Source organism: Theobroma cacao, chromosome 6 (assembly GCF_000208745.1).
Source record: "Theobroma cacao cultivar B97-61/B2 chromosome 6, Criollo_cocoa_genome_V2, whole genome shotgun sequence".
In the NCBI taxonomy this organism is placed as follows: Eukaryota; Viridiplantae; Streptophyta; class Magnoliopsida; order Malvales; family Malvaceae; genus Theobroma; species Theobroma cacao.
In genome coordinates this window covers 10,170,550-10,193,550 of record NC_030855.1, presented here as the reverse complement: position 1 = coordinate 10,193,550, position 23,001 = coordinate 10,170,550, and the positions used below count along the sequence as shown (strand labels likewise).

The 23,001-nt window shown below is 35.2% G+C and overlaps 1 protein-coding gene across 1 annotated transcript in view; it reads left to right on the top strand.

The window, feature by feature from the left end:
* LOC18595668 (nuclear pore complex protein NUP160) overlaps positions 1 to 21,433 on the top strand; it is a 31,254-nt gene extending 9,821 nt beyond the window's left edge. The window contains exons 10-26 of the mRNA XM_018123731.1: positions 61 to 253; positions 371 to 942; positions 3,887 to 4,049; positions 4,199 to 4,476; positions 4,568 to 4,755; positions 5,739 to 5,815; positions 5,908 to 6,248; positions 6,753 to 6,821; positions 6,929 to 7,247; positions 7,454 to 7,579; positions 15,886 to 15,994; positions 16,095 to 16,166; positions 16,283 to 16,406; positions 18,154 to 18,261; positions 18,947 to 19,084; positions 20,683 to 20,856; positions 20,945 to 21,433. Of these exons, the coding sequence (XP_017979220.1) occupies positions 61 to 253; positions 371 to 942; positions 3,887 to 4,049; positions 4,199 to 4,476; positions 4,568 to 4,755; positions 5,739 to 5,815; positions 5,908 to 6,248; positions 6,753 to 6,821; positions 6,929 to 7,247; positions 7,454 to 7,579; positions 15,886 to 15,994; positions 16,095 to 16,166; positions 16,283 to 16,406; positions 18,154 to 18,261; positions 18,947 to 19,084; positions 20,683 to 20,856; positions 20,945 to 20,986 (3,093 nt within the window). The 3' untranslated portion in view covers positions 20,987 to 21,433. The remainder of the gene's footprint in view (positions 1 to 60; positions 254 to 370; positions 943 to 3,886; positions 4,050 to 4,198; positions 4,477 to 4,567; positions 4,756 to 5,738; positions 5,816 to 5,907; positions 6,249 to 6,752; positions 6,822 to 6,928; positions 7,248 to 7,453; positions 7,580 to 15,885; positions 15,995 to 16,094; positions 16,167 to 16,282; positions 16,407 to 18,153; positions 18,262 to 18,946; positions 19,085 to 20,682; positions 20,857 to 20,944) is intronic.

Genomic DNA, 23,001 nt, shown 5'->3' with positions numbered 1-23,001 from the left:
GCAAATCTTATGTTCCCTGGATTTCTTGTCGGGTTCTAACTTTTGAAATTTTTTTGTCAGAGTATTGCTGAAAGTCCTATATCAATCTTCCAAGGATGGAAAAATTTTTGTTGTCGCTATTTTGAATGCTGGTGTAAAAACAATGCTCCATATTGTTTGATTGTACAGTCTACCTCAGGCGCTGTTGGTTTAATCAGAAAACATTCAGTGTCTTTGTTTCGTGGTTTGGAAAATGCTGAGCTACTAATTGATGGTATGATAGAGATCTTTCTGTTCATGAGCTACAATTTAAAGTGTACTTGGCTTACACACCCTACTTTCTTATTTTAACCGTTTCAGTATATACTTTCATGCTTTCTTATTCTGCTAGGATTGTCAGAAGATCTTGGTGATCTTGTTAGCTTTGGATTGGATTTATTTGATGACAGTTCTGATCGTGAGATTCTTTTCGAAGTGCTCAGATGTGTCATTAACATTAGCCAACAATTGGGCAAAACAGCTTCTTTTATTTTTTATGAATCATTTGTTGGTAGACAGATTATTTCATCTGAAGAGATTATTCCTCGCTTGGTGAAGATTTTAGAAACTGGATATGGTTCATCAACAGGAGTAGGCCATGTGTCTGGTCTTGGGGCTGATGTTGCTTGGGAGAGGGAGCTGATAGATCATAAAAATCTAAGAAAATTCTCTGTTGACATGCTAGTATCTCTTCATGTTCTGTGCAAAAAAGCTGCCTCTTGGAAAAAAGTCTTGGATGTCATAGAGAGCTATCTACAGTTTCTTGTCCCTCAAAAATTTACACAGAATCCAGGTGCTGAAACATTATCTTGTCTAAACAATTCCATCTTGGTCCAGGCTTCCTGCCAGATTGCAAAGTTTATGTTTGAGTCTGCATTGGACATCCTTCTTTTTGTAAGCTATCTGATGAACATTGGTGGGCAGGTCAGTTGTTGCTTTTTCTCTTGTATTTTGTTCTCTACCAATTTGTTATGAAAGAAATTAGATTGGATGCACAGCCCTGCTTTTCAGTTGTGCACTTGTGTCTGACTTAGTCATAGTTTCCACAGAGAAGAGAATTTACCTCATTATGTATCTTCTGAAGGAATTCTTGATATGTGATCATTTTAAAGTTTACATTGGTTTTCTCTGTGTGATCCAAGAGGAGGTCTGGGAGGCTATTTTTGTGTTTGTCACGCTGTTGGAGCTTAATGAACTGCTTTTAAAGGTTTATGAGATTGCTGTTTAAGAGATAATGATGCTTCTAAAAGATTGCAACTTTATTAGACTTTATTTAGTAAAGAATGCTTTCCCTTTCTAAAATAAAATAAGAAAAAGAATAAGATGGAACTTTTAGGACCATCTGTTTTGAAAAGGAAATCATTTGGAAATCAGTAATTTTCATTTCTTTAGGTACACACCGAAGTAGCCATAGTTGTTTTCCATATAAATCTTGAAATAGGATAATAGTTAAGATACACGCATAAGCACTAGGCAAAGTGCAAATCAGTGAATGAGCTTCACCTTTAGGTGAGGCACCTGTACCAAGGTGCAGTCCCTTTTTTTTTTTTTTTTTGTGGGCCTAGGTGAGCTTCTTAAAGAGCAAAGGTGTTCCTTAGTTGGTTAGCTCCATAATTTCTTAATTTCGTTTCTTTTTAACGAGTTTTGCTTCCAATTGCGAAGGAATATACATCTTTATTTGACAAGAATATATATGGCAATATTGTCGATTTGTAACTTGTTAGAGATAGAACTAGAGGTTGATGATGAATTATATGTTTTAAGAACTTTGTTACGTATAGTTAGTACATGTCTTTTTTTTGTTTGTTTTTCATAGGTATTTTATCATTTTTCCCCAGAAATTTTAATGCTTTGCATCATTGGGGAGAGTTGCTTTTTCGTACATTTTGCCTTTGTCTAATTTGCCATACCGAAACCTTTGTTCTAAATATTGTGCATGGACTAAGGAATGCTAGTTGGAGAAATGAGACAGTCCTTTTAGTTGAAGGATTCCCCACCCCCTCCCCTTTTTTTTGTTAGGGGCTATTTTATTTTGTCTTTATTGATGGATTCTTATTTTCCTAGAAATTAGCAATTTTTTAGTGATATTTGCACATTTTTTAGGGGAGAAGGGGGATGGAGGACGAGAGGAGAGGAGGGATTGGGTATACTAGTAATGTACCACTAATCTCATAATGTACAAACTGATACTTGGGGTTACATCCATCCATTTGGTTGAAGCAAAACTTAAAAAGAAAAGTCATGTACCAAGCCTTTACTACAAGTCTTGCTTAACTAACATTATTGTTGATTTGGGATTCTTTTTCTGGCTTTTAATTTTTTAGCCCTCTATAACCATAAATCAGATCTAAAAATTATCTGCTTCACATGCTTGAAAAAGACTCTTTTTTAAAACCTGCATCAACTAGTGATTACTTCACCTAAACAATATACTTATCCTCGCTGGATAAATTCAGTCCCTAAATCCATATGTACTTCATACCCCTTCAAAGACTAATTCGAACCTTATTCGGCTTTGAAAGAAGTTTCCTTCATTGCTGTCCTAAATCATAAGGTTGGCATGTGACTAATTAAGGGCGCACTTGCAGCCTGATGAAGCAACTATGCTTAATGAACACTAGTACTTCAAGGTAAGATGGGGATCCATGATGCTATTAAGAAATTTAAGTTCATTCCAAAGGTACAGTGAAAGTTCTCAAGAACTTTTTATGCTATTGATATCTTTCTGTTGTACTTTAGTATGACAAACCCTATATCTCATTTTATTTTGTTAGAGACAAATCATAAAAAGATTTCAATAGCACCCGAGCATTTGGTTTGTTAGTTGGTGCATGATCTCCCTACTTAAAGATCAGGGTTCGAATCCCCCTTCCCCAAATCCAAAAAAAAAAAAAGATGTAACTTAGATGTCTGGAATATAGCTAATTTGAGGGAATGATAAGAGAAAGAAAATGAAATCTGTTATTTCGTTATACACTTCGACTTTATAATTTCTTTTTGTTAAAAATTATCATTTTCTTTTGTTACTCAACAAATGCAGGGAAAGTGGTAGAATTCTGACCCTCGTATAATCTCTTCATTTTCTCTTCCATAATGCACCTTAATTGAAAAACCTATCTTGTACATTTTCTCTACTCTTTCTCTATTTTAACTCGAATGCTCCATGATGCGCCCTAGAAGAACTTTCTGCTTGAGTTCCATTTCATTCATGAAGGAAAAGAATGTACACACACACAGCAGTAGTGATGGGTCAAGCCTTTTCTTAGTAATGAAATTGTGGTGGTTTTTATTGTTAGTGATGAATAAAATTTATTAACAAATGACATTGTGTATGGTTTCTAGTTTAGACTTTAGACACACTTTTGAGAGGACACCAAGCAGTAGCAAATGTGAGATTTGAGTAGAAAATTTCTACAGAGACATAATTATTATCTTGAACTGTCTCCTTTCTGAACAGTTGCTGACTGTGTATCTTGTATGTTGACATTGTATTTGGTTGTTGGTTTGGACACCCTTTTAATAGGAACTTAGCAGTAGCAAGTCTGAGATTTGAGAGCAATATTTCTACAGAGGTATTGTTATTATGTTGAAAAGTCACCATTCTTAACAGTGGTAAATTAATCTTAGACTTGTATTATGTGCATAACAAGTTGAGTTGTTTATTCAGTTTTCTTCGTTTTGACATATTGTCTTTCCCTTTTCAAGTGACAAGCATCAGAAGCAACATGCCCAAAATATAATCACTCAAATCAAATTTTATTAGTTTCTTGACTTAATATACATTTGTATGCATTTATCTTGTTGGCTTTTTAAACAAATGATGAGTTTTATTAACATTCAGATATCTGAAAGTTCTTTTTCAATCCAGATTAACATGACGCATGATGACATATCTAGAATACAACTTGAGCTGGTTCCAATGATTGACGAAATTATTTCTGAGTGGCTTATCATTCTCTTCTTTAGCACAACACCATCAGAATCACCTGCAACTGAAGATTTTAGTTCTCAACTTTCATTGCTACAGATTGGTAAGTTTCTTATGGTCTTGGGTTGAATTGCTATAGCTAACCAGCAATCATCACCACATAACAGTGTCACTATTGTAATTTGTGAGAGAAGAATTTCTTATTACTTGCTGGTTGACTTGCTAGTTGCCGTGTTTCTACCAATGTTTCAGATAACAACATCAATAAAAGATCATGGATTGAGAAACTCGGGAAATGTGATTTCACATTAGCCTCTTTACTTCTACTAAATAGTCAAAGTTCCTCTGGATATGAGAGATGTCTTTCTTTAGGATGTCTCCCTGATCCACATGACGTTATTAGTTCAGTGCAGAAGTTCACTAGCTGGATTGTTTGGGGAAATACTGGGGAAGTTTCCTCTTCCTTCTTGAGGCGCTCAACTGAATTAGCAATTGTCCTTCTTAGGCATGGCCAATATGATGCTGTTGAGGTTTGCCATCAATTTCTTACAATGATGACTTTTCTACATTAAAAATTTATATTATGAGAGTTTATCTGAAATTTATTTGACCCTGTCAAAGTACCTGCTTACTACTGTTGAGGCCAAGGCAAGAGGGGAGAAGATATTCAGAAGTATTCAAGATACTAGTGGTGATTGGTGCTTACTTCAACATATTCTTGGATGCTGTCTTCTTGCTCAAACACAGCGTGGGTTACATGGAATCCTGAAAGAGAGGAAAGTCTGTGAAGCTGTTTGCTGTTTCTTCAGGTAGTTGATAATTCAGCTACATCCTAATCTCCATTATTTTTTTGCTACTTCATCCTATTGATTTTTAACCTTTTCCTTCCTCTTAATGCTGTTTCATATTCTAATCTTCCAATACTACTTTCTTTAAATATGTTTCTAATTAATCTACATACATATACATACATTATTTAATTTTTCAGTCCTTCAATACTTTTTCTTCAAATAAGTTTTAAAAATATTCATAAATAATTGAAATTCTATAATATTAACTTATAAGTAATTTAATATTCTTAGAATTGAAAATTTTATCAATTATAGCAACTCAATATAAACCATAACACCCTTATTGAAAAGCAATGATAGGTTAAACCCTTTTATCATTTAAATAAATTACTATTATATTAGAAGTAAACCTATCTTATGAAAGTAATTCAATCTAATCAAAACACTTTCTTATCTATAATACAAATCCAATTATTAATTAATAATTATAAAGAATAATTATACTTAACGAATATAACATGGCATTTTAGAAATGTAGTCAATAAGGATGTTAGTTTTCAACCAATAAAAGTTTTAAACACATTGGTGTGTGTGTGTGTATTAATCTTTAGTGAATATTTCTTTTGGAGGCAACTCTGGAGATAAAACATGAATCTGATTTGTTTAGGAACTTGAGCACAAAATGGAAGTCTTTTTTGCCTTTGGGTTCGGATCTCTCTCGTGGTCTTCGATAAATGGCGTTTATCTCTATTATCTAGTAGATTTTTTTCTTATTTGGCCTTAGACAAATATTTCCTTTCCATAACTCTTTTTTGGACTGGAAACAAGTTTCTTGAATTAAGCTGAGTTTCATGCTAGGATAAATATTGTTTTTCTCTAAATCCTGTTTGGATTAGATATGAGTATTCACATCAGGTGTTGTACTGGATTTTGCTTGTATATTATCATTCAGTTACTTTATTTATGCCTCAGCTGAGTTGTCGGTGCTTTGTTCTATGCAGAGCTGCATCAGGAGAAGGAGCCTCCCAGGCCTTGCAGAGTTTATCTCAGGAATCAGGGTTGCTGTATCTTGGTTTTAGTGAGTTTATCCTAAGAATGTCGTTGTTTCCAAAGAAAATAGGACAATTTAATATCTTGAGCAAATAGATGATTTTAATTTTTCTGGTCCAGATGGTCATGTATCTGCTGCATGGAAGCTTCATTATTATCAATGGGCAATGCAGTTATTTGAGCAATATAACATTAGTGAAGGTGCTTGCCAATTTGCTCTTGCTGCACTGGAGCAAGTCGATGCTCTTAACCTTAGAGGTGATGGCTATGAGAGAGATCCATCTAATGAATCAGCAACTACCATCAAAGGACGTCTTTGGGCAAATCTTTTCAAGTTCACTTTAGATCTTAATCTCCTGAATGATGCATACTGTGCAATACTTTCAAATCCAGACGAGGAGAGCAAGTACATCTGCTTAAGGCGCTTTATAATTGTTCTTTATGAACGTGGAGCAATAAAGGTTCTCTTACCCATTTCGCTGTTTTCTTTGTTCCAACTATTCTGTCTCAGAGTTCTGCATCATGCATATTTTGTCGTAGTCTGTACATGGCTAGTTCCAAGCTCAAGTATTGCACTATGCTTGATGGCTAATTTCAATGCCTTTTTGACAACATCCTAAGAACAAAAAGCCTAAAAGAATTCAGGAAAGAAAGAGTTGACATTTCAATTTGTTTGAAAATCATTGCTTTGCATCAACGAAAATCACGAAAGGTTTTCATGATGGTTATCAGCCTTAAAGGATGTAAATTTTTATAGGGAATTGCAACTTTTCTCTTTTGCTGTTTCATTTATTGTACCATTTTTGCTTGCTGTGTCACAAATTGTCATCTTCATTTGCCATACCATTTTTGCAGTATTTGCTTTATCATTCCTAAGAGGCCAATTTATTTTGTGTGCCTGTGGATAACAAATCACTTGACAAGTTACTTATCAACAACTCTTTTCTCCTTTCTCTGTACTGCAGATTCTCTGCAATGGTCAATTGCCCTTCATTGGTTTAGCAGATAAGATTGAGCAAGAACTTGCATGGAAGGTATCTAATACTTGCTCAGAGATTGAACTTCATTCGCTTCTATTCTTGATTTTATTTTCTTTCTTGCACATTGATCTCTTAGGCATCCTTTGCGCTATAATTTGTAGGCGGAGCGTACAGATATCTTGGCAAAGCCAAATCCATACAAATTGCTTTATGCATTTGAAATGCACCGACATAATTGGCGAAGGGCAGCAAGTTACATATATCTGTATTCTGCTCGTTTACGAACTGAGTCAATTCTGAAAGATCAGCAGCATATGTCAGTTACACTGCATGAGAGGCTGAATGCACTTTCTGCTGCTGTCAATGCCCTGCATCTTGTCCATCCTGCTTATGCGTGGATTGATTCCCTACCTGAGGGACATCCTCTTCAGAATGATCATTATCCTAGTAAAAAGGCCAAAAGGACAGTCAAAGAACAGTGTAATTATTGCATCAACAAAGAGCTTCATTATTCTGTGATGTTCTCATTTTTGTTGTCTTCATAACTAGCATATGTTTATCTTAGCATTATAGGCATAACTTACCAATTTGGTACTTTGTTCTATCTCTTCATTTGTTCAAAGTAGTCAAATAATTTTTGAAATTGTGCATGAACTTGTTTAATATGTTCCTTTTTGCTGCTGCAGCTGGTAATGATGTACGAGCTCAGAGGCTGCAATTTTATGTTGATATTGAAAAACTTGAAAATGAGTTTATGCTAACATCAGCAGAATATCTGCTTTCATTGGCAAATATCAAGTGGACATATTCTGGTAATTTTTTCTTAATCTTGCACCCCTTTCTTTCTCTGAGATTACTTCGTTTCTTAATGCTTGTAGAGTTTAATTATCATTTTATAGTGGCTGTTTACCAACTAAAATCATCCTAATTTCTCTGAGGCTGGACCAGCTCTGTAAATAAGCATGATTTAGACAGAATTAAAGGAGTAGCAGGAAATGAATTCATGTATGACACGGTGAGCATTTGTCGTTGTGGGAAATTGGTAAATTAGAATAGAGGCAAGAAAAGGCTTAAAAATGGATTGAAAAAACTAATATGTAGAATCAGTAGTGAAGTATCTGATATCTATGCTACATAACATGGACTTGCTGTTTTAGGGTGCCATACCTGTGTCAGTGGACATGACACAGTTGGGGTGGGTGGGGGAAAGGGGGAATATTCTGGGTGTTGGACTTGGCTTCTTCACACCAAGGTGATTAAAACAAGAGGTGGAGATGGGAAAGGTAGAGGGAAATTTCTGGATTCATTTCGATTGAATGCACCGTGGAAGCTATGACACTCCATTGTTTATGAGAGTTGGGCTTTCTTGCTTTGTCAGATATGCACTTGGTTTGAAAAGGCAGTGGCAAATCTGAGCCTTTGTGAAATATCATTAAATGGTAACTGGAAAGGTAAAGAGGAGAGAGGCAGGTCTTATATCTGGCAAGTGGGAAGGAGTTTATGCAGTGTGGCATGTTTAAGGAGAAGAGAAAAAGGGTTTTATGGCACATTTGTATGCCAGCTAGCTTATTCTTCCAAATTGGGCTTGAATTAGGAATTGACTCCTAGTCCAGATTTTGTTCATTTTCCCTTCAAAATTGGGCTTCGAAAAGGATTGTCTCAGACACATCGAATCTTTTGCCTGCTGGTGGTTATACACATTCCACCTTCAGTTTATGGGCTTGAGCTTTTTAAGACAATCACTTAAAATTAATGCAAGTTGAAAATGAGTATTTTTAAGAAAAGTTCCATAAGAAAATCCTAATTTAAACAAGATATCTTATTTATTGACGTTTCATGAAATTATCATAAGAAACATAGACTACACAACTGATATCCTACTTTTGGAATCTTGTATCGTACACTGCCAGTCTGAAACTGAATAAAATGTAAGTAGGGCATCTTGACACGTATCTATGTTAGAGATCATATATGAGTCCATGCAGCATTGTTCTATTTATCGTGTTGAGAACATGTATTCAAGCAAAGTGGTGGAGAAAGATTCATGTAGCTAACTATAATTAGTTTCAATGAGGACTTGATTCAATCAATGTGGGAGTTACTGGTTTTAAGCTAATCAAGCTTTCAAAACTGATGTCCTTGGCCTGACTCTAAATTGAATTTCTGGCATGAGTAATAGATGGTTTTATGCAGCATTAAACTTTAGTATATTTTATTTGTATTGTGAATGCCACTGCCAGTGGACTTCTCAAAAGGTTGAGTCTCAATTGGAGTTTGTGCAAGAATATCATAGGTCGGTGGGACATTCTGAGGTTGGAGGTGGGAATGGAGTTCATTTCTGTCATGATGTTTGGTGTTTGAGATGCTGCTCTAAAATGTATATAGGCATATTGGTATCTTAGTTCCATAATAAGAATGCAACAGAGGTAAATCATTTGATTGGTCCTATGTTTTAGAAGGATTTGATGAAGAATGCAGAGAAGCTAATTGAAGGATTAGCTTATTTAAGAGTTTATTTTGTTACTTTGTTGTATTTATGGGGCTTAATTGTGATATTTTATAGATCTATAGTTATATTTGATATTTTACATTTATATTATTAGGGTTTCGTATGTTAGTTAATTTTTCCTTATCCTATTAGGATTTGTTTTTTAGCGTCAAGTTTGTTAGTTATTGGAATCTAAAGTATTTTCTTTAAAGCCCTACTTGGAATTGGAGTTCTAGTTCTTTTGGGATTAGGGTTGGTAGTAGCTAATATATAATTATCAATGTATTCTTTTGGAGACAGATTATTGTAAGAGATTTTTCACTATTGTGATTATGTGATGCAATCAACCTTAGGTGTGACTTTTGAGGAACCCCAGATTTGATGCTTAGGTTTCCTTTCTTCTTGGTTATGTGACACAATCAACGACCTCTGATGTGAAACTTAAGTATCTTCTCTATTCTTAATTCCCTTTTTTTTTTATTTTGTTTCTATGTTTTCTTAAGAATTTTCAGATTATTATTATTATCATAAACCCTAGCCCTCCAAGCTGCCTTGCATCACAATTCTATAGCATGTTTTGAAGTGGTGCAACCAAAATGCTATCGGGCTCTAATTTTTTCAGAGAAAGTCCTATTTAGTGTACACTTCCTGAATAAGGCATATGCAAAGTTGTGCATGTTTATGCTGTTGACGATACCCTTCTCTGTGTACATTGTGGGAACTCATTTATTATGGGTGAAATTAGCTGTTTAATCTTTTCCTTTGACTCGGTTCCTAGAAAATTATTCTTCCAAGTTCAGAATTCTCATAGGCAAGGGGAAAAATATATTAAATATTGGACAAGAGATTCAAGATTGTTTCCATGTAAGGCAATAATAAAAAGCCCTCAAATAATTATGCATATGAGGTAAGATAAAAAAAATGCTGTAAACTACTTCCATATATTTGATAGAGGTCTATTTCCACTATGTGGCTATTCTATTTATAATAGAATAGAGAATATGAAAAGACTAAAATAGCCTTAAACCTACAATAGCCCTAACACATTACAATATATATCATCCTTTAACACTTCCCCTTCAAGCTAGAGCATAGATATTGATCATGCCCAGTTTGTTACAAATATAATCTATTCTAACTCGAGAAAGATTCTTAATAAACAAATTTGCTAATTGCTCTCCCATGCTTACATAGGGCCTAGATATCAATTTCTGTTGAATCTTCACTCATACAAAATGACAATCAACCTCAATATGTTTTGACCTTTCATGAAACACTGGATTAGAGGAAATATGCATAGTTGCTTGATTATCACATCACATTCTCATAGGAGATGAACAAATGACGAATCCACATAAGCTCACAAGTAGTTTGTGCCATAGTGCGGTACTTAGACTCTACACTAGACCTTGCTACCACATTCTGCTTCTTACTCTTCCATGATACCAAATTTCTTGCCACAAACACAAAAGATCCTATAGTAGATTTCGTATCATCTGTGACTCTGCCTAATCAGCATTAGTAAAGCCGTCAACTCGAGTATGTCCATGATCTCCATATACAACCCCTTTGCCTAGTGTCCGTTTTAAATACTTTAGAATACGAACCAAAGCATCCTAATGAATAATAGTAAGTGCTGACATGAATTGACTTCCTACACATTGGAAAAGAAATATCAGGACGAGTCATTGTCATATAATTCAATTTACGAACCAATCTTCTATATTTTTCAAGATCTGCAAATGCCTCCCTGTCTCTTGCTATAACCTTCACACTTGAGTGTATAGGAGTCTCACAAGGCTTTTCTCTGAGCAATCCAACATCTTTGAGCAACTCTACAACATACTTCCTTTGGGAGAGAAATATACCCTTTTTGGAGCGAGTCACTTTAATCCCTAGAAAGTATTTTAAGGAACCCAAGTCTTTTGTTTGAAATTTTGCTTGAAGAAAAACCTTAAGATCATGAATACCGTGTTGTGAAACTGAATCAAGAGAAGCAACAAAGGAATGAGAAAGATGGTCATAAGACACAAAAGAGAGATGGAATGAGTGCATTGACGTTTACCTTTTCGAAGAGCAATAAGGAGATCAAGGTCAGAATCTAATGACATAGAAGTCGGTACAAGAAGTGAATCTGACATCGTATCTACGGGTTGAGGAACTGCTGCATCAGTGCCATGACGACAGGTGTACAGCTGTGTGATAAGAGGTCGAGATGAACTAGATGGAGTATCAAGACTAGGAGTACTCACTGTCTAAATCAAGAAATCTACTAGCTCAGTCTCAGAAACAAAGGAAGGAGGACTAGCAAAGAAAGGACTATTCTCAAAGAATGTGACATCACGAGAAACAAGATACTTGCCCAACTTTAGTGAGTAACAACGATAACCTTTTTATTTTCGTGGGTAATCTAAGAATATACATTACTAACATGGGGTTGCATATCCTAAACAAAACAAGGACAACCAAATACGTTGGGAGGTATTGGAAATAAGGACTGGTTTGGAGACAAGATATAATATGGTGTTTGGCCTTGAAGAACAAAGGAAGGCATGCAATTAATAAGACAAGCAGCAGTATGAACAGCCTTAGCCTAAAAAACCTTTAGGAACCCTCATTTGAAACATTAAGGCTCTAGCAACTTCCATAAGATAACTATTTTTTCTTTCTACTACATTTTGCTAAAGAGTAAAAATACAAGATTGATGAATAATACCAGTTTGTATCATGTAAAAACAAACGATCAGAGAAATACTCTTTAGCATTATCACTACGGAGGATATGAATATTTGAGTGAAATTGAGTATGAATTTTTGCACAAAATGCAACAAAGATGGAAAACAACTTAGATCTAGATTTCATTAAATATAACCAAGTACTTAAAAAATCATCAACAAATGTTACAAAATACTTAAAATCGATTTTTGAAGTCACGGGACATGGACCCCAAAGATGATAATGAACTAACTCAAAAAGAGATGTATTCTTCTTATTAACTCTAGACACGTGGCACACAACAGTGCTTGGCAAACTCACAAGACTCGCATGGTAAACTAGACATAGATACTAACTTAGGACATATTTTCTTCAACACTAATAGAGACGGATGACCAAGTTGACAGTGAAGTTAGAAAAGGGAAAGATCACTAGAACATGCAATTGATGCACTTGTATAAGGAAGAGCAGCAATAACTTCATCCAGTAGATATAATCCATTTGATTCACTCCCACTACCAATAATCTTCCAAGTCAAGAGATCTTGAAATAGACAATAACCAGGAAAAAAGGCAACACAACAATTTAAGGCTTTAGTTATTTGGCTAATAGACATTGAGTTAAATGGAAAATTAGGAAGGTGCAAAATTGAAGGTAAAAGGCAATGACGGAGCAACAAGTTTACTACCAGTACCTAAGACTTCAATAGTTGATCCATTAGCAAGAATGACATTAATACAATGATTGGAATATCTATAAGTGGATAAAATACCTGAATTTCTTGTCATATGGTCAATGGCACCTGAGTCAATAACCCAAAGACGAGATAAAGAAGAAAGACATGTTGTGGGATTACTTGACTTAACTAAGGTAGCAATAAAGGAGGATGAAGGTTGTTGAGACTTCTGGAATTGGGTTTATCTAGAAAACTCCTCATCAGACATAATTATTGTATGTCCTTCAATGTAGGGTGTAGTGGAACCGCCAACTTGTGATGTTGCATGAGCAAATTTAGAGGAGACCTGATACTGCTGTAGTTGTTTTTGTTGCCCTTGTGAAGAAGATTGATAATGATAATTTTGTTGTCCCTGTAGGGGTTTAGAGTACTAATTCCAGAGGTGACCTTTTCTCTGTAGTTATAACACACTCTTGGACCCCCACTACCACCTGTTCCTTTTCCACCATGACTTCCTCCAAAATTGCCTCTTCCCTCACTTGATCCTCTTCTATATCCATTGCCAAACTCATTAGTACCCTGTGAGACTAAGGCAGATCGATTAGGCACATCACTAGTACTAAAAACACTTTCCTTGGTACTCAATACAGTGGTAACAACATCAAACAATGAAGAAACAACCTTGTTGGCCAAGACTTGAGAATGAATCACGTCATACTCTGAATCTAAACCAGATAGCCAACCAAAGACAACTCTCATGCTTTTCTTTCATCTTAGCCACATCAGTAAAAGGTGCCATGGCATTGTAAAAGTTTTTAGTAGTACAGTTATAATCATAGTAATAATCCATAATTGTACGTCCATTCTGACTTGGATGACTAACCTCCTGTGATAAACCATATTCTTTGTACTTGAAAAACACTCATGCAATAACTCCCATAACTTCTTAACTGTTGTAGTATATTGCATTGAAAGAATCATCTTTCTATCAATACAATTAACAATCTGAGAAAACAATCTCTTCATATTCTTTGTACTTGAAAAACACTAATGCAATAACTCCCATAACTTTTTAACTGTCGTAGTATATTTCATTGAAAGAACCATCTTTCTACTAATACAATTAACAATCAGAGAAAACAATCTTCCATCATCTGTCATCCATGCCTTGGCAGCATCTTCTTCATTGAGATAGGGTTCAGTAAGATGTACTTCCTTCCTAGGTCCTCTTATATTAACCTTAATTAGAAACTTCCATTCTATAAAATTAGAACCGTCTCTGGCTAGTGTAACATCAACTATTTTGTGATGTGAGAACACAACCTCCAGACTTTTACTACCTTTTGACACCATCTCACTGACCCTTTTCCACCACTATCAAAAAAAAAAAATAAAAAATCAACACATCAAAAACTAACCAACCTCATATTCAGCTAACAAGATCTACCAGCCTTAGTAGACCCCACTCCGCATAGTTTTGGGTTTTTGTAGGGATTTGGATAGGCAGGCTCTGATCCTATGTGAACTACTTTCATATATTTGATAAAGGTCTACTTCCACAATGTGGCTATTCTATTTATAATAGAATAGAGAATATGAAAAAGATTAAAACAGTCCTAAACCTACAATAGCTTAACACATAACAATATATATCAGTCTTTAACAAGTATAAAAATGCAAATGAGAGAGCCATTTTGTGTGGCTGCACTAGTGAGGTGAAGATAGCAAAAAGCAGCAAGCAAAGTATGCAAATTGGAGAGTTAAGAAAGCTTTTATATGGAGTTGTTATAGAATTTGCTGAAATCAATGAGGGTATTATGGACATATTAGCATATAAAAATTGTCTTCCTTGTCCGCTTCTTTTCCTCCAATTTGGGGCAATTGGAAGGAGGGGCGTTTGAGGGGAAACAGAGGGATTTTGGATACCCCTTTATTTCTCTCCTTTTGTTTCATTGGTTATCCAAAAAAGGGAAAGGGTTCCCTCTTTCCCCTCCTTGCCTTTCCTTTCCCTCCCCTCCCCTCAATTTAAACATAGTGGTAATGGTAACTTGTATCTGTTTTTGGAATATTGCTTTGTTATCAATCAAATTATCTTGCATATATTTTTTATTTTCTAAATTAAAATCGACTCCTACAACCCGTACGCCTTACTGCTTTGAGGCCTATGCCACATCTTACAAGGGTGACTTGCTTCACCTTATGCCTTTTCCTTTATAAACGTCTGACAAAAATACTTAATGGAAACCTTGTACTTTAAGTTGTTTCTTTTATCTATCTGTTGTATTCTGTAAAGGTGTGTGGGTTGAGTAATGGTAAGATGTGTTGGTGGTTGACTGGTAAGAGCATCAGGTGTGTTTTTCATGCTATTCTGAGGGGTTCTCTGGTTGTGGTATTGTGTTATTTCTTTGGGAGTATTTGAAAGGGGAAAGAGCCATCAAAGTCTCTTTGGTTGTTTGGACACTAGCTGTAAGTACAACCTTTTGTTTAATCTTATTAAGCCAAAGCAAATTACTGATAATAGGTTTTGCTGCTTTAAGAACAGTGGCACTGGTGGGCAATATTTAAATTTCATTGTCCTATGGCTTGGAAGTTTGTAGTTTTTTCAGCATTTTGAAGTAGCTTTGATTCTGGATAGAACGTACAATTCTCTTTGGTTGTTTGGACACTAGCTGTAAGTGCAACTTTCTGTTTAATCTTATTAAGCCAAAGCAAATTACTTATAATAGATTTTGCTGCTTTAAGAACAGTGGCACTAGTGGGCAATATTTAAATTTCATTGTACTACGGCTTGGAAGTTTCTAGTTTTTTTAGCATTTTGATGTAGCTTTGATGATTCTGGATAGAATGTACAATGGTTGCTTCTCTGCATGCTTGGAAAGGCATTTTTGAAGAAAAGGAAGGCTGGGATGATTTAGCTTAGTATTGTGATGTTTGTCATGGTGTATTTATAGATGATGAGATTGTAACATATGAAGGGATAAGGCTGCTATTGCTTTCTATATCTTTTCTCTTTCTTTATTTTCTCATTTTAATTTCATTTTTAGGTGTAAGCTCTTGTAGACAGCTGGTGTAGTAGGGTTTTGATACAAGGTGTAGAAAAGGAAGATTGCATGACATGGCTTGTTAATATTAAGAAACTTCATCTCAAAGTTTTAGTTGCTGAAGTGGAGGTTTCCATTATCCACTTTTAATAGTCTCTTCTTTTTGGATGATTTATTTTACTTTCAATTCCTTTCCAGATATTCAAAAGGCCCCATCAGATCTGGTTGAGCTTCTGGTCCAAACGAATTTATATGACATGGCCTTTGCTGTTCTTTTAAAATTCTGGAAAGACTCAGAATTGAAGAGGTGGAAAATATTTACCCTTCAGCTGCTTCATTAAATTTACTTATGATCATATGTGCTTCTGGTATTCTGTTAGCTTAACTTGGTGGTCCTTTTTGCTCAGGGAATTAGAAAAGATCTTCTCTGCTATGTCGTTAAAGTGCTGCCCTAGTACAGTAAGCTTGTCTTGGACTGGGTAAGATGAGTCATCCTTGCACTAATTTGTTTCACTTTTTCCCTCTGTTTAATTTGCCTGTGAAGTAAAGAATTTTCATTAAATAATGTGGCCTTTTCTTTTTGGATTGATTTCAGAGCGCACAATCTATTATTGACATCATCCAAGGATGAAGTGGTTGTTCATGGTTCACCTGATATGGCGCCTACCGCTCAACAAACTAAGGCGAATTATCACTGGGAAACACTTGAGCATTATCTTGTTCGTACTTTCTAAATGCTTCAATTTTTTTCTCTTGCCTTGTTCTTAAATTTTTTTGGGCTTGTTTGGTTGTTGCATTTGCAACTTGCTTTTTGGTATTTGTTTTTTGCTTACTAAAGGTCTGCTAAAAGGCAAAAGCAAATAGTAGAAAGCATAACCATAAATCGATAACTGGTTAAAAATTAAAAATGACTAATATACAACACCAAATGTAACATAATTGTTATATATAAACGTAAAGTCATGCATTTTGTTCTCCAAAAATTACAGTTTTATTAATTGTTCAAAAAAATTATTTTCTTTTTTATCAAAATGCACTTTTTATTTTGGCTTTTATTTTGTGCTTCCAGAAGCAAAAAGCAAGCAGTAAAAGAAAACAACGCAATGGTATCTAATTCTAAATTCAAGATATTATGAAAGAAAAGAAAAATGGCATCAGGATTTTCACATCAAGGACCTAACATCAGACATTATGGTTTAACCCTGAAGAAAGATGATGCTAACAGCAGTGCTGCTTTCTCATATTATGGTTTTTCAAAGTCTTGTTTTGTCCCCATTTTTATTTGGGTGCTTGTGATACAAGTAGAGATAAGGCATCGGGTGTCTTTGTATTATGTGAGTCGGTAGTGGTTTTCTTCTTCTTTCTCTTTGGTGGGATTTCATATCAGTAGTGTTGGGTCATACAAATTAAGGTAAAGAGAATTCTCACTGTTAAAAAAACTCGAGGAGAGGCCTTTGAGAAAAGTTACTTCGGCCCTTTCTTATCTAGCTAAAACAAAATGTAACTGCATATTATGGGTAGCTTTTATTTATTAAGCAGAAAAGTGTTCCTCATTATAATTTAGATAGAAAGTCTATTAAAAAAGTGCTTAATGTTTTCTGCCTGAAGCATTGACGCAGGAATAAGGAAGTTTGTTCATTTAAAATGTTTGGTTAACTTATGATTTCTTTTGAATCTGTAGTGAGAAATTGTTTTTGCTCAAGATTGGGAAAAATAGTAAGACAATAAATGGGTGGTTCAGTTTGTGTCAAGTTCTTAACATGTTGATGGTGTTTTATTGTTGTATGTGAAAGGAAATACCTTAAACTTCCCTGTCTTATCTTTTTTCTGACTTCTATGCTTAGTTGTGAATTTTTTTTTTACTGGGGGGTAATGTTACTAATTAATTATGTATAATAAGTTGAGAAAAGAAATTGTAAAATTGAAAGGCCTAGGGGTTTCTCTTCCTGGATGGCACATTTTGGGGTTGGGAGGAAGAGTGAAGCTATGGGTAACACCAGCTTAAGCGATTGTGCATATAAGTCATATTCTGAGTGCTGAGTTAGCTGTTGAGTATGTGTACTGAATTTCTGAAGCAAAGAGGAAGAAAGTATCACTGCTGGCATTTGAGATGTTACATTTCAACCAACTGCCTATAGTATTATGCCCATATCTATATTCATAATTACTAACTTGTGACTAGTAATATATGTCTGTACACCTGATTGCCTTGGTAAGTTGCCTGTGCTCCAACATTTTCTTTCTTGGGGTTAAATTCCTGGTAAATGTGAATCTGTGTAAGGATTTAAAAAAGAAGATGATTGCATGTGTCAGTCTTCTGAACTGAAAGCAACCATCCATTAAATGAAAAAAGAAGAAAATGAAAGCAACATTAAAAATTTGTCCTGTCACCTTTCCTCTTTTCCTTTTCCTCTTGTTTATTTTCTTTTTCCATCTAGCTCATCATGAGATCTTTGTGCATTGCAGGAAAAGTACAAATATATTCATGCTAGGTTGCCACTAGTAGTTGCTGAAACACTTCTTCGTACTGATCCTCACATTGAATTGCCTCTGTGGCTGGTTAAAATGTTCAAGGTAATACTTCTACCCACAATAGAAAATCTTGGATCAGTTTGCTCTCGGGATATAAAAAGCAGGGAACAGCTTAAGTTGCACATTGCAAGTTTTCTGTAGTGCTCTCTACTATGGTCCCTGACTCTCAATCTTTCATCTATTTTCTTTTCAATAAGGATAATTTCTAAGATGTTAGATACTATGATATTTGGCAGAGAACCCTACTCATGGCCTTAAGGGCCTAAAAAAGCTCTATTAAGATAACAAAACAATACATGTAGGAAAAGGGAACAAAAAGAACAAGGATGTAAGTCGATACAGGATATATAATTTTTTCACATGAAAATTCATCAAGCTAGTAAATGCATTGTTGTGAAGGCCACATTCAAGCAGCAGAATATTCTTGGAATAGTCATTCTTTATATCTAAGTTCCTTGACATTAGATACTTTAATCATGTAAGGGAAAAACCAAAAGAACAGAAAAAGCCAATTTAGGTTGAAAGATCACTTGTCTGTCAGTCAACTTTATTAAGCTGTCAAAAAGTACTTGTTTACATCAGTAGCCAGTTGTACCAGTTGGCTTGAAGAAGACTATCTTTAAATGAGTATAAATTATTATTTTACAAACTGTTTTTAACTTTAACCATGTCTGGATTAATCTTGCTTATTTTTAACCTTGCCATTACATCATCTTGGGTTGGGCAGGAAAGTCAGAGAAGGTCTTGGGGAATGACTGGCCCAGACCCAAGTCCAGCATCCTTGTTTCGACTATACGCTGATTATGGTCGATATATAGAAGCTACAAATTTGTTTCTTGAGTATGTAGAAGCATTTGCATCAATGGTAAGTTGCAATTTTTGCTGTGGTATCTTAACTTGCTTAGTGCTACAACTCATCTAGTTTTTTATAAATGAGTATTACGTAACTCTCCTAATGTCATAGAACATATAAAATTATTTCAATCCATGCTTTATTCAAATTGCTGAGATCCTCCATTCTAGTGAAGTCGCTGGAGATCTTAGATGTATCTTCAGAGCATTTTACAGGACTAGATCATGGCTTTCTTGTAGTGAAAAGAGATAGGGAAGAGAGGGTGAACTGGTGGGCATCTTTCTTCGTTTTGGGAAATAAATTGAAGGGAGAAAGTGAAAACCAATTGAAATAGCTCCTCGTTAGTACTGATATTTAATCAAGTATTGTCAGTAGGATGGCAACAGGCGGAACATGGGGCAAGTAATGCACCCCTCACCAATCCCACTCTGTCCCCAACCCCAATCCCACCTTGGGGGAGGAAATTCGTCCCTTTCCCTGCCCCTCTGAGTACTCAGCAGGGAAGGAAATCCTGGTTTCCTGCCCCTTTTTTTTTTCCAATAAAAAACCTGACCTGAATAGAGTGGGGAGGCAGGCTTCTTGTTGGGGTATAGTCAGTTGTCATCCCTACTAGTCAGCTATTCTCTTTGTGGCTTCTGCCTGCTGTCTACTCAAAAAAACAGTGGAAGATATTGGCTTTTTTGTGCAACCATGGCAAAAATTTATTTATTTTTAATCATGCAGTTTTGACTTTAGAAATTTTTACTTATTTTCTTTCTAGGGGCAGGATTGTAAACTTATGCAACTTTTGCGACCTAGTATCTTTGTATAATTTTGTCAAGCTTAGATTATGCTAAGAGTTTCTTGGACGTTGGATTTATTTTCTTGGAGTTCAAGATAATATATATTATTAGTTATCTCTTTAGGACTTCTAACCCTTGTGTATCAATCTTTCAGAGTATCTATAGTTCTATATATGCCTATCTGATCATTTTTAGTAGCTTTTGAATTATGGAATGGTCAATTATGGTGTTTATGGAAGCATATTCCTGTAATCTTTCTTACATGCATACACAGACATACACACATCCCAATTCCTATTTACCAGAAGATAAACAGCCTTAACATGCATGTTTTTAATTCCATTCAACGCAAAATCCTAGTTCGCTATGTAGTGTAGAATTTCTCATAGGCAGGTTTCATGCAACCTTTTCTATAATCTATATTGCTTTCCATAGATTGGCACTCTTCATACTTGACCTTCTTCTCTGAAATGCATATCCTATCATATTCCTAAGTGTGTGGTTGGATAGGTATTGAAAGATGGAGTTGGGTAGGTATTAAAATTGTATTAATTTTATGCCAATTCTATGTTCTACTAAGAGTTTGCAACTAAATGTCAGATTATGTGTAATCATCTAATGTGCAACTTAAGAGAAAGGGTTATAATTTCACGGAGATTCACCAAAGATTCAAATGAAAAGTCAAATTAATGTGATGTTTTGTTGCTACACATTTTTTTTCTTATTGAATCTGTTCTCTTGATACCACCTGGTTCATTTGTCTGCAATCATGTGGTAGTTGTATTCTGCTGGCTTTGCCTGAAGTCTGCTACTATTAACCTTTTGCAGAGACCAGTGGACATAATTAATCGCAAACGACCATCTGCAGTATGGTTCCCATATAACACACTAGAGCAGCTTTGGTGCCAACTAGACGGATTGATCAATTTAGGTCACATGGTTGATCAATGTGATAAGCTCAAAAGGCTACTGCATGGAGCTTTATTAAATCATCTCAAGCAGGTATGTTATATTGGATGCTGGTCGCTCTTTTGTATCAAATCTGTTCTCACCGCTAACCATGTGGCACTGTTGTTCTATCTTTTTACAGCTAAAGGTGGATTCAGATGATGCAGTTTCTTCTGCAAGCTAAAGAAAGTCATCATATGTAGGTAACATCTAGGATCACTCAATATTGGTGTCAGTGCACAAATTAAAAGATAATTTGATCAAGCAACCATCAGTTTTCTTCTAAGAGGGCTTGATGGTAGAATACATGTGCCTGGCGATTCAAGCTGGTGAGAGATTTTTCCAACTTTTAGTGGTTAAATTAGTTATTTCCAGCGTAAAGACTGAGCAGTAAACTAATTGGTGCTTAAACTTATTCACCCAACTGACTGATAGTTTGAAGAGAGGTATGGTGCTAATGCTTTACATGTATAGCTGGGTAGTGAACTGCAGAGTAGTTGAAACAACTGTGGTCGAGGGTTCTGATTGGAGCTTGCTTTTTCAGCCCTTGCCTTAAAACTACTTGTAAAGAAAATTACCAGATTATTCAATTTTGTTGTTAAGTTTCAGTAACTAGTTTAAGTTTTTAACACTGATTATTGTGCACCTCATGTCTGTTGCCAAGCAGCCTAAACATTAGTTCAACATGTCCAACATACAGAATTCAATGGCTCAAAATATAAACTTACTAAAGTTGGCGAATATGATCTTTCCATACATTCTAAGGACAAAAATGATAACAATAGCATAGAGTTCAAAATCACAAGACTTATTCCGAGATATTATGGAAAGCATATATTATTATTTGAACATCATTTTTAATTTAGTAAAAATTGTATGAAAACAATTTTGGAAACGAAAGTTAAAATGTCCAAAGATCGAAAAGGATTTCAAAGTGTTTTCTTATTCATATACAGTTTGCAATAATTATATATATGAAAGCATATACTTATACAAGTATATAGTATCAAAACAATATTCAAATGATTTTGATTTCAATATTTGATATGTATAAAGATAAGTTCACATGCTAAAAGATTTACCTACCTCCATACAGTAAAGTTCAAAGGTACATATAGCATGTATGGACCATCAATGCACTGTGAGTCTAGACTCTGACCGACCAATCCAATTGGATGGTCATCGTGCCTAACCAAAATCTATAGGGCTTTTGTTTAGTGTTATTGTTTATTTAAGTATCTTGGTGCTCAACTTATCAATGTCGTCGAATTTCAATTATTCATTCCAGTTACCTCAACTTCAAATACAGTCTTTCATTTCTCATCTTAAGAAACCTCGAAAAATTCTAAAAGTTTATTTTTCTTCTTTTTGAAAACATTATAATTCTTAATAAAGTTCAGAGATTTGGAAGGTTCAAAAGAGCTTAAAAGGTCTATATGAGCCCAGATGATATAGACTAGTTTAGAAGGTTGAAACGAGTTCATAAGGTCTAGATGAGCACAAAAAGTCCAAATAATTCGTATGTCGTAATGAATTCAACTGATTATTACTCCAATAGTCCAACCTTTGGCCACATGAATACAATTCCGACCCATGCCAATCCAGCCTTAGCCTACAGCCTACTTTAGTCTAAACTCTTGAATACAAATCCCAAACCAGTTCATCCTTGTAACAACCATATCCACAACATGATATGGTCTCATTGTGGAGTTGTGTTTTGTCTGGGGAATGAATTTCGGACGTTGATTTGACTTGAGGTTGAGTGGATCCCATTACCCTGTGATTATGTATATGCATGTAGAAATGGTGGTAAATAAGGGTTGTGGTTTAGTCCCACCAATGATTCCCACTTGCAATGTCATGATGTTGCCCGTCAAAAGATTACTCTGGGTGATGTTACTGACGGGAGATTACCTTGGGCGATGCCGATCGTTGAGAAATTATTTTGATCGATGATATGATTTTTCGCCAATTGCTTTTGCGCTGGGTGTGTTTTGATTCTCCGCCCATTGCTTCGACATGCATGTGACTTCTGTTCTACTAGTGGCTTTGCCCTGTGCGTGATTTGTTTCTCCACCAGCTTGCCACCGTGCCTGATTTGACTATATCCAAGGAAAGAGCACTCGCTAATGTGATGTGATGTGAATTGAGTTATATATGACTTGTGATAGCCTTGGAGAAGTCTAGATAAAGATGATA